This window comes from Bombina bombina, chromosome 2, assembly GCF_027579735.1.
Source record: "Bombina bombina isolate aBomBom1 chromosome 2, aBomBom1.pri, whole genome shotgun sequence".
Taxonomy (NCBI): domain Eukaryota; kingdom Metazoa; phylum Chordata; class Amphibia; order Anura; family Bombinatoridae; genus Bombina; species Bombina bombina.
In genome coordinates this window covers 731,689,194-731,702,002 of record NC_069500.1, presented here as the reverse complement: position 1 = coordinate 731,702,002, position 12,809 = coordinate 731,689,194, and the positions used below count along the sequence as shown (strand labels likewise).

At 38.7% G+C, this 12,809-nt stretch overlaps 1 protein-coding gene across 1 annotated transcript in view; it reads left to right on the top strand.

Annotated features, from left to right (window-relative positions):
* The window catches only part of PIGG (phosphatidylinositol glycan anchor biosynthesis class G), a 413,115-nt gene that overhangs the window by 231,729 nt on the left and 168,577 nt on the right, over positions 1–12,809 (top strand). The window contains exon 9 of the mRNA XM_053702752.1: positions 139–587. Within this exon, the coding sequence (XP_053558727.1) occupies positions 139–587 (449 nt within the window). The remainder of the gene's footprint in view (positions 1–138; positions 588–12,809) is intronic.

Here is a 12,809-nt window from a genome sequence, read left to right as displayed (position 1 = left end):
AAAGTAATTTATCAGGTAAACATAAATTCTGTTTTATACTACCAAGCTAAAATATGTATACCAAGTATGTACGTAAGGTTGTTTTTGTTGTTGCTTTTTTTTTGGAGAATTTAATATGTTTTATCTCTTGTTTTTCAGACACAAGATTCCAGCCTCTACACGTGGTCTGAACTAGATCTACTTCTGTTACTCGGAACGCTTGGACATGTATTAAGTATGGGAGCCAGCAGCTTTATTGAAGAAGAGCATCAGACCTGGTACTTCCTTATCAACACACTTTGCCTGGCACTTTCTCAAGATTTGTGTAGAAAGTACTTTCTTGTTAAGAAAGGAGAAAAGGGTAATGCCTCTATATATGATGAGACAGACAATGAAGGCATATATGTGGACACCATGTATGATATGAATAAAAAAGAACTAAAAGCTGCAAAGCCTTCAATTATAGCTACTTTCATTAAGAATAACGAAAAACTAATTGCATTATCAAGTCCATGGATTATTCTTACATTTTGTCGACTGCTGCGTACTCTAAATCAAACAGGGATTCAGTGGATTCATCAACCAGATTTTGGACACTGGTTGACAAGGTATTTTTATTTATTTTATTTTTTTTTTGAGTAGTAAATTAATTTGGAGAACAAATGGGTTTAACCATTATTACAGTGTTGTTTATTTAGATAACCAGAGTTTGTCTGTATTAACATTTATTATTGCGTTTAGAAACACATTACTTATAAGAAAGACCATCCATTGTGGCCAAACCTTGATGTCTAGGACAGCTTGTTTATAACTTATTCAGCAAATTTTTTTTATTTATATTTATAATATTTTATTTAGATTTTTGGCATATACAAAATAAACATCAATATGTCCATTTACAGTGGAAGCAAGAGCATATAAATATTACATACTGGCTGATTTATATAAAGTAAGCCACTAAACAGCAGCTTTGTAATCGTACAAATACAATAGGTACATGTGCAAATATTATCTGTAGACTAATATGCCAGGGGCCTTTATGTGTATAAATTAGTACAAACAAAAGCAAAAAATTGGCTTGCAGTAATAACTTTTTAAGTAGCAGCCTAGATAATAGTTTTGCAAATACATATGCACAGAGAAATTTTCTAAAAAATCAGACTTGTTTGCTAACAACATTAGTAACGTAAATGGAACAGAGTACAATGAAATCTCGTTTTAATTAATATTGTAATACCTCCCAAACTGAACCGGGTCACTCTTGTACCCTGAGGATAAAATATGAAACTGGGGAGGGTCTCAACTGATATATTTGGTCATCCTTGGACCTTTAAAATTTTTTGAGTAATTGTAGAATTTAGAATATGAGTAATAGAATAAGAGAAAGGAATGGAGGATGTCTAGTTTGTAAAAGTAATTCCCCCTAGTCTGTAATGGATGTAGTAAATGGTTATCCCCAATCAAAAGACATAGGTCTCTCTTGGACCTCCTCAGGGCTTAAATATTCAATATAGGGGAAAACAAGGGATATGTAACACATAGTACCTCTTTCTGTATCTGTAGGGAAATGAATAAAACTGGTCGTATGAGTATTTTTTAGGTATGGGGTCCTAAAAGAAAAAAAAAAAGTAAAACATGAAAGCTCAGATATCCTATAGTTATGTCACTATGAAGTTTGGTTATGATGAACACCTTATCAGTTATATAAGCATTAAGTAAGTAACATTATTAAGAAACACCTTTAAGTCACTTTTGTGCCTTAGCTCTATAATGTAAGTTATAGTACAATAGAGCTCTGCACTTATTCAAATCTTTAAACCCCTATGAAACCTAGACATGCCCAATAGCACAATATTGCTGGCAATACACGTAGGGTGTACATAAATTAACATTCTGGATATTTGTTAGCGGTAGACAGAAAAATTACAAATGTATATTTAGACTATCTAAGTGATTGTAACTTGAAATAGTACCACTAGTCTCTTCATTTTAGTCTATGAACAGGTTCAAAGCTTTGCAATGACGTTTCAAATTTGAGAGAACAGGCTTAGCTAACATGTTAGTAAATTATGCAGTCACAATACAAATGGAGCCATAGTAAGTTGATTAGCTGGGTGGAGATGCTTGTATTACATAATGAAGTTAATGATAAAAACAAAGTTAATAGGTGTATATGTTTAAAGCATAGCAAATTTCACTGTCATGAGCCAGATGTACCAACTTAAATAAATCTCCATGAATACCAACCGTAGGAGTGGCTTATATCCTTTTGTTAGTTAGCTTGTGTTAATCTAGAGGGCTTACTATGTTAAGGACAGTGAAACTCTAGATGGTATTATAAAAGGGTCTCTCGACAGGTGGGGTTGGTCACTGTGAGAGAGACTGGTAAACATAATTGTACTAAGGTCTACTACTTCATGAAAATTGTGTGAGGGATGACGAACTCTAATGATAGGGCATTAGGGGAAATTACATGTGACATGAGAATTAATTACTGTACTTATCCCCTTCCAAAACAGTAATTTTCCTGTGTCAAGGATGTCCCTTGTAGAGAGTCGTCTGCTTGCTGCTGGGTGTAGTGGGCCAGCAGATCTGGTAGGACAATGTACAACATTGCAAATGTCTTGCCAAAATGAAATTGTAGTAATGTGCTTCGTTAGGCATCCTAACATATCGGACAGAAAAGTCGTAATTTATAAACAGACGGGAGATATATCCTGGAACGGAGTGCAGAATCAGGTTTAAATATCTGTATCCTAGCCAATGCCAGATTTGCCTGCCGGGGAGCGTAGCACAAAGTATAATGGTAGTCTCAAGACTAGTCCTCCTGTTAGCCAGTGTAGATGAAAGGTTGCGATGGTGTTAATACCTTGAGACTTAAACATCTCATATAAAGTCAGAAGGGAATAAACTCTCAGTGAGCTGAATGGTGTCCCTAATAGGAGGCTCCTGAATCTGTATCTGAGCTGCGTAGTGGAAGCCATGGCGGTTTGTCTAGATTTCATCATCACACGATCAGCTAGTCTTGTCTCGCTGCCATGCTGAATCTTTACCTCCACCATAGGAGCCGGCCGCACCCTCAATGACCTTGGCAAACTGCAGCATTTAAAGCCACTCCGCTGGACAGGTTCCTCATATATAGTTAGCTCAATTGGGCTCAGCTGTTCCAGTGATGTTCCTTTTTCTGGTTCCTCTGCTGCTAATGTGTCATCCGCTTCTTGTTTACCTTTAATGAGATACTGGAGGCTTTCAAATCTGTTCACCATCTTCTTCTCAAGTTTGAACAGAAGGTCCTTTATGTTTATGTAGATGTCCTCCTCCATTTGCACAGTCATATTTGTACTGCAGAACCCGGATCACTGTGGTGGTGGTGGTGATGGGGGGGGGTGTTGAGAACTCTGTGGGTAGGCTGCCGCCTGGAGTGTCAATGGTCTAGATCTAAGTTGAAAAGTCATAAACTCAGCAAAATCTATGTTATAGCGCTCAGTATGGTGTCATGTCCCCATTTATATAAGATTCACACGTAGATGATGTTTCTGTTGTAGATAATCGGCGGATTAACAAAAGGCTCATCTCCAGCCATAGATAGTGCGACCAGTCGGGCCGCCTCCTAGACACACCTCAGCAAATCTCTTTTTTTTTATGCATTTTTGTATTCAGTTTAGGTCTGACATTCTCTTACGCTATAATTCTTTAGTTGGTAAGTTGCGTATTCTTACTGCCTTTCCTTTGAAATTTCCCTTACCCTCTGCATAAATAAAAATGGTTGCACATCCTTTTATATGTAACAAACATTGCAGACTCTTTATGACCTCATATTTAGTTAACAGTAGACAAAATTAAATGTGAGAAGTGAAGCATGTTGATTTAGAATAATATGGCTTTCTTCAATCGTTCCAGCCCTTGTAGTAAACAAATTCATATGGAAAAATGGTACCAAATAGAAATACTAATATCCAACAGATCTTACATTGTGATGTCTTCCAAATAAAGCAGAAAGAGGGTTTTTGTTGTTTTAATTTAAAGTAAACCGAAACAAATAAAAAGAAAACTAGTTTAAAATGTTTAGATTTAGATCGATTTGAAGAAAAGAATCAACATACAACATATTGCTAAAGTCGCACGTGATTTCTTAATACATTAAAACTAGATACATCACAGCTTGTTCTGTACTCAGAAGAATCCGCCCCTGAGACTGCTCCTTGCATGAGTTATAAAAAAGCCAGTTAAATAGTATTGTGGAGCCTAATCTGATCTAATTGTCTTTAAAGGGACATTAAACACTAAATACTTTTTATAAGCATAGTATTGAGGTTATTTACCAGCTCCCTCTAGTCATGGATGCTGTCGTTCAGCAACTCTCCTTCATATACCTGCAGTATAACCTAGGTTCCAAAACAGCTAGCACCCATGAGGGAGGTGCATGAAATGTGTTTAGTATCCCTTTAAGTATACTGGGATCGACCTTACTTTTTATTTGTATTAGTTTCCAAACAGCACACCTCATTATTGCATAATGAAGAATGTCACATGTGATCAGCAGTGCCTCAATATGCAACACATTTAGAAAGAGGGCTCCATACACATCTATTTAAAACATTTCAGGTGTTCTGTTTATGTTGGAGGCAGTTTTATAAAGTCTCAGGAGAGAAAAACATTAGCAAATCTTTGAAAACAACAAAACATCAGCAGCAGCTGTGATATATTAGTGTTGACAAATATGTTTTAATATGGTGCTAACATGGTCCAGTAGGACATCATTGTCTGCTTATAAATGTCACAAGCTAAATACTGTCATTGGAAATTGAGCGTAAACCACGTTATGACAGGCCAAGAGACAACTGCAGTCATGAAGATAAAAAATCAGTTTGACAACATTGAAATTGAATTAGATGTCCATGGTAAAAATATATTTGTTCCAGAATTAGTGAATATAATTTTTACATTTAAAAAACTAAGCAAAATGTGATATATTCTGAATTAGCGGTGATCACTAAAATTGTTTTCTATAGTGAAATCATTAATCACACTAACCGTATAATTTCTAAAGGTCTTCTGAAAACACAGAAACAGTCTACTTCAGAATTTTTAATTTTTTAAAAAGATAGATAATTCCTTTATTACCCATTCCCCAGTTTTGCACAACCAACACTGTTATATTAATACACTTTTTACCTCCGTGATTACCTTGTATCTAAGCCTCTGCAGACTGCCCCTTTATTTTTTTAGTTTTTTTTGACAGATATGCATATTAGCCAATCAGTGCTGACTCCTAGGTAACTTCATGGGAATGAGAACAATGTTATCTATATTGCACACATGAGCGCTGTCTAGCTGTAAAAAAAACAAAAACTGTCAGAATGCACTGAGACAAGAGGCGGCCTTCAAGGACTTAGAAATTAGCATGTGAGCCTACCTAAGTTTAGCTTTCAACCAAAGAATATCAAGAGAACAAAGCAAATTTGATGATAAGTCAGTTGGAAAGTTGTTTAAAATGTAATACCCTATCTTAATCCCGAAAGTTTATTTTTGACTAGACTGTCGCTTTAAGGTTGGAAAACAGCTATGTTGCAAACAGCTATGTACAGAACTGGGAACAGATTTAGATGAGGGGGAGGAGTCCTTAATAATTGAGGGAAATTTTTTTCTAAACCCAAATGGCCTTACATACCCCACCACTTATGAATATTTGCTAACTCAAGTTAAACAAATAAATGTTGTCATTCTCATCCATTGTTTTTGTTGACTGATCGAGCGCTTTTCCTTTTTAAATAAACAATGCTTCAGAGTCTACCATTAATAGAGATCTAGGAGCTAGTGACCATTTATAGAAAGTACACAAATGATACAGCTGTTTTAGCTTTAATTTAAATGTTAAAAATTTTTACAAAACTTTTTTTAGTTAAAAAATAAGTTTGTGTTTCCTGTTAATATGCACAATAAAGCATTTTTGTGCAATATTTCTTTAAATCCTGTTCCTTTATTTTTTTTCTCCTAAATGTCAACAGCACACATTTTGGAATGCTGTTTAACCCCTTAACGACCGAGGACGTGCAGGGTACGTCCTCAAAAAAAAGGCAGTTAATGCCTGAGAACGTACCCTGCACGTCCTCGGTTTGGAAAGCAGCTGGAAGCGATCCTGCTCGCTTCCAGCTGCTTTCCGGTTATTGCAGTGATGCCTCGATATGGAGGCATCCTGCAATAACCTTTTTAAGCCATCCGGTGCAGAGAGAGCCACTCTGTGGCCCTCTCTGCACCGGAGATCGGTGGCTCCCTGCGTTGGTGGGTGGGAGCCGGACCGGGAGGCGGCCATCGATGGCCCTGGTTATGTGCAGGGGGGGCGGGATCGTGGGCGGGGATGAGCGGGGGCGCGCACGGGAGGGCGGGGGCGGGCGCGTGCACGGGGAGGGAGCGGGTGGGAACCGCTACACTACAGAAAATTTGTTAATAAAAAATGTTTAAATGCCTTAATATTTTAAAAAAAAAAAAGATCAGCAAGGTGGTGGGGGTTTGTCTGTGTGGGGGGGGAAGCTACACTACAGAAAAAAGCCAAATAAAAATAAAAAAAGCACTTTTTTTTTGCAAACTGGGTACTGGCAGACAGCTGCCAGTACCCAAGATGGCCCCCAATGAGGCAGAGGGGATGGTCAGAGAGCGGTTTTGGGGGGGATCAGGGAGGTTGGGGGCTAAGGGGGGGATCCTACACCCTAGCATATGTAAATATGCTAAAAAATTTTTTTATTTTTTTTTAAAAAAACCCTTTTATTTTAGTACTGGCAGACTTTCTGCCAGTACTTAAGATGGCGGGGACAATTGTGGGGTGGGGGAGGGAAGGGAGCTGTTTGGGAGGGATCAGGGGGTGGGATGTGTCAGGTGGGAGGCTGATCTCTACACTAAAGCTAAAATTAACCCTGCAAGCTCCCTACAAACTCCCTAATTAACCCCTTCACTGCTAGCCATAATACACGTGTGAGGCGCAGCAGGATTTAGCGGCCTTCTAATTACCAGAAAGCAACGCCAAAGTCATATATGTCTGCTATTTCTGAACAAAGGGGATCCCAGACAAGTATTTACAACCATTTGTGCCATAATTGCACAAGCTGTTTGTAAATTATTTCAGTGAGAAACCTAAAATTGTGAAAAATTTAACTTTTTTTCAATTTGATCACATTTGGCGGTGAAATGGTGGCATGAAATATACCAAAATGTGCCTAGATCAATACTTGGGGTTGTCTACTATACTACACTAAAGCTAAAATTAACCCTACAAGCTCCCTAAAAGCTCCCTAATTAACCCCTTAACTGCTGGGCATAATACACTTGTGGTGCGCAGTAGCATTTAGCGGCCTTCTAATTACCAAAAAGCAACGCCAAAGCCATATATGTCTGCTATTTCTGAACAAAGGGGATCCCAGAGAAGAATTTACAACCATTTATGCCATAATTGCACAAGTTGTTTGTAAATAATTTCAGTGAGAAACCAAAAGTTTGTGAAAAAAATTGTGAAAAAGTGAACGATTTTTTGTATTTGATCGCATTTGGCGGTGAAATCGTGGTATGAAATATACCAAAATTGTCCTAGATCAATACTTTGGGATGTCTACTAAAAAAATATATATACATGTCAAGGGATATTCAGGGATTCCTGAAAGATATTAGTGTTCTAATGTAACTAGCGCTAATTTTGAAAAAAAAAATGGTTTGGAAATAGCAAAGTGCTACTTGTATTTATGGCCCTATAACTTGCAAAAAAAGCAAAGAACATGTAAACATTGGGTATTTCTAAACTCAGGACAAAATTTTGAAACTATTTAGCATGGATGTTTTTTGGTGGTTGTAGATGTGTAACAGATTTTGGGGGTCAAAGTTAGAAAAAGTGTGTTTTTTTCAATTTTTCCTCATATTTTATATTTTTTTTTATAGTAAATTATAAGATATGATGAAAATAATGGTATCTTTAGAAAGTCCATTTAATGGCGAGAAAAACGGTATATAATATGTGTGGGTACAGTAAATGAGTAAGAGGAAAATTACAGCTAAACACAAACACCGCAAAAATGTAAAAATAGCCTTGGTCCCAAACGGACAGAAAATGGAAAAGTGCTGTGGTCATTAAGGGGTTAACCCCCCCCCCCCAAAAAAAAAAACAAAAAAAAACAAAACAACTCTGTAAAAAGCAGTGAATTGTTCCATGCAATATACTGCTTTATAAATTTTAGAAAGATGCAACATAGAGCAGGCAATTTTAAACAACTTTCTAATTTACTTCTATTATCAAATTTTCTTTGTTCTCTTGGTATTTCTTGTTGAAAAACAGGAATGTATTCTAAGGAGCCGACCCATTTTAGGAGCACTATATGGCAGCAGTTTTGCAAGAATGTTATCCATTTGCAAGAACACTAGAGGGCAGCACTATTTCCTGTCATGTAGTGCTCCAGGTGTCTACCTAGGTATCTCTTCAACACCGAAAATATCATGGGAACAAAGCAAATTTGATAATAGAAGTAAATTGGAAACTATTTTAAAATGGTCTGAATCACAAAAGAACATTTTTGTGTTTCATATTTCTTTAATGTTGAAAATAAGTAGAAGGCGACTCCATTCAGAGCTTGAACGATTGATGAAATCATCACTTTTTTTACCTTAATAAGAGTATAGTTTAAAGGCTCAAAAAACACACATAGAGACCGTGCGGAGAACAACCCTCTTAAAAACAAATTAATATTGGGTAGTCTTGTATGATGAAAGGTAAGAAGAGTTCTTTACTTCATAGATGAGAGAGGTCATTACTAACTATCAGCCTGTTCAAAGCATTTTCACATGATCATTACATGATGCTGAGGATAGGAGAATTAAGAAAAGTGTAATGTAAAAAAAGTGCAGAATTACTGAGTGTTTAAAAGAAAAAAACATTGTGTGTGTTTTGAATAATGTATTATATATATATATATATATATATATATATAAATATATATATATATATATATATATAGAGAGAGAGAGAGATGATTCTAATCAATAAATAAATCAACTCACATAATTTACAACAAATTTGTAGTTGTTTGTCATCCTTTTTTTTTTTTTAAATCTCATTTCTCCAACATTGGTGTGTCCGGTCCACGGTGTCATCCATTACTTGTGGGATATTCTCCTCCCCCACAGGGAAAGGCAAGGAGAGCACACAGCAAGAGCTGTCCATATAGTCCCTCCCAGGCTCCGCCCCCCCAGTCATTCTCCTTGCCGCTCTGAACAAGTAGCATCTCCTCGGGGATGGTGAGGAGTTTGTGGTGTTTAGTTGTAGTTTCTCCAACATAGGTGTGTCCGGTCCACGGCGTCATCCTTACTTGTGGGATATTCTCTTCCCCAACAGGAAATGGCAAAGAGCCCAGCAAAGCTGGTCACATGATCCCTCCTAGGCTCCGCCTACCCCAGTCATTCTCTTTGCCGTTGTACAGGCAACATCTCCACGGAGATGGCTTAGAGTTTTTTAGTGTTTAACTGTAGTTTTTATTATTCAATCAAGAGTTTGTTATTTTGAAATAGTGCTGGTATGTACTATTTACTCAGAAACAGAAAAGAGATGAAGATTTCTGTTTGTATGAGGAAAATGATTTTAGCAACCGTCACTAAAATCCATGGCTGTTCCACACAGGACTGTTGAGAGCAATTAACTTCAGTTGGGGGAACAGTGAGCAGTCTCTTGCTGCTTGAGGTATGACACATTCTAACAAGACGATGTAATGCTGGAAGCTGTCATTTTCCCTATGGGATCCGGTAAGCCATGTTTATTACGATCGTAAATAAGGGCTTCAAAAAAGGGCTTATTAAGACTGTAGACTTTTTTTGGGCTAAATCGATTGATTATTAACACATATTTAGCCTTGAGGAATCATTTTATCTGGGTATTTTGATATAATAATATCGGCAGGCACTGTTTTAGACACCTTATTCTTTAGGGGCTTTCCCAAAGCATAGGCAGAGCCTCATTTTCGCGCCGGTGTTGCGCACTTGTTTTTGAGAGGCATGGCATGCAGTCGCATGTGAGAGGAGCTCTGATACTTAGAAAAGACTTTCTGAAGGCGTCATTTGGTATCGTATTCCCCTTGGGGCTTGGTTGGGTCTCAGCAAAGCAGATACCAGGGACTGTAAAGGGGTTAAAGTTCAAAACGGCTCCGGTTCCGTTATTTTAAGGGTTAAAGCTTCCAAATTTGGTGTGCAATACTTTTAAGGCTTTAAGACACTGTGGTGAAAATTTGGTGAATTTTGAACAATTCCTTCATGTTTTTTCGCATTTGCAGTAATAAAGTGTGTTCAGTTTAAAATTTAAAGTGACAGTAACGGTTTTATTTTAAAACGTTTTTTGTACTTTGTTATCAAGTTTATGCCTGTTTAACATGTCTGAACTACCAGATAGACTGTGTTCTGAATGTGGGGAAGCCAGAATTCCTATTCATTTAAATAAATGTGATTTATGTGACAATGACAATGATGCCCAAGATGATTTCTCAAGTGAGGGGAGTAAGCATGGTACTGCATCATTCCCTCCTTCGTCTACACGAGTCTTGCCCACTCAGGAGGCCCCTAGTACATCTAGCGCGCCAATACTCCTTACTATGCAACAATTAACGGCTGTAATGGATAATTCTGTCAAAAACATTTTAGCCAAAATGAACACTTATCAGCGTAAGCGCGACTGCTCTGTTTTAGATACTGAAGAGCATGACGACGCTGATAATAATATTTCTGAAGGGCCCCTAACCCAGTCTGATGGGGCCAGGGAGGTTTTGTCTGAGGGAGAAATTACTGATTCAGGGAACATTTCTCAACAAGCTGAACCTGATGTGATTGCATTTAAATTTAAGTTGGAACATCTCCGCATTCTGCTTAAGGAGGTATTATCCACTCTGGATGATTGTGACAAGTTGGTCATCCCAGAGAAACTATGTAAAATGGACAAGTTCCTAGAGGTGCCGGGGCTCCCAGAAGCTTTTCCTATACCCAAGCGGGTGGCGGACATTGTTAATAAAGAATGGGAAAGGCCCGGTATTCCTTTCGTCCCTCCCCCCATATTTAAAAAATTGTTTCCTATGGTCGACCCCAGAAAGGACTTATGGCAGACAGTCCCCAAGGTCGAGGGAGCGGTTTCCACTTTAAACAAACGCACCACTATACCCATAGAGGATAGTTGTGCTTTCAAAGATCCTATGGATAAAAAATTAGAAGGTTTGCTTAAAAAGATGTTTGTTCAGCAGGGTTACCTTCTACAACCAATTTCATGCATTGTCCCTGTCGCTACAGCCGCATGTTTCTGGTTCGATGAGCTGATAAAGGCGGTCGATAGTGATTCTCCTCCTTATGAGGAGATTATGGACAGAATCAATGCTCTCAAATTGGCTAATTCTTTCACCCTAGACGCCACTTTGCAATTGGCTAGGTTAGCGGCTAAGAATTCTGGGTTTGCTATTGTGGCGCGCAGAGCGCTTTGGTTGAAATCTTGGTCGGCTGATGCGTCTTCCAAGAACAAGCTACTTAACATTCCTTTCAAGGGGAAAACGCTGTTTGGCCCTGACTTGAAAGAGATTATCTCTGATATCACTGGGGGTAAGGGCCACGCCCTTCCTCAGGATCGGCCTTTCAAGGCAAAAAATAAACCTAATTTTCGTCCCTTTCGTAGAAACGGACCAGCCCAAAGTGCTACGTCCTCTAAGCAAGAGGGTAATACTTCTCAAGCCAAGCCAGCTTGGAGACCAATGCAAGGCTGGAACAAGGGAAAGCAGGCCAAGAAACCTGCCACGGCTACCAAGACAGCATGAAATGTTGGCCCCCGATCCGGGACCGGATCTGGTGGGGGGCAGACTCTCTCTCTTCGCTCAGGCTTGGGCAAGAGATGTTCTGGATCCTTGGGCGCTAGAAATAGTCTCCCAAGGTTATCTTCTGGAATTCAAGGGACTTCCCCCAAGGGGGAGGTTCCACAGGTCTCAGTTGTCTTCAGACCATATAAAAAGACAGGCATTCTTACATTGTGTAGAAGACCTGTTAAAAATGGGAGTGATTCATCCTGTTCCATTAAGAGAACAAGGGATGGGGTTCTACTCCAATCTGTTTATAGTTCCCAAAAAAGAGGGAACGTTCAGACCAATCTTAGATCTCAAGATCTTAAACAAGTTTCTCAAGGTTCCATCGTTCAAGATGGAAACCATTCGAACTATTCTTCCTTCCATCCAGGAAGGTCAATTCATGACCACGGTGGATTTAAAGGATGCGTATCTACATATTCCTATCCACAAGGAACATCATCGGTTCCTGAGGTTCGCATTCCTGGACAAACATTACCAGTTCGTGGCGCTTCCTTTCGGATTAGCCACTGCTCCAAGGATTTTCACAAAGGTACTAGGGTCCCTTCTAGCTGTGCTAAGACCAAGGGGCATTGCTGTAGTACCTTACTTGGACGACATTCTGATTCAAGCGTCGTCCCTTCCTCAAGCAAAGGCTCACACGGACATTGTCCTGGCCTTTCTCAGATCTCACGGATGGAAAGTGAACGTGGAAAAGAGTTCTCTATCTCCGTCAACAAGGGTTCCCTTCTTGGGAACAATAATAGACTCCTTAGAAATGAGGATTTTTCTGACAGAGGCCAGAAAAACAAAACTTCTAGACTCTTGTCGGATACTTCATTCAGTTCCTCTTCCTTCCATAGCTCAGTGCATGGAAGTGATCGGGTTGATGGTAGCGGCAATGGACATAGTTCCTTTTGCACGCATTCATCTAAGACCATTACAACTGTGCATGCTCAGTCAGTGGAATGGGGACTATACAGACTTGTCTCCGAA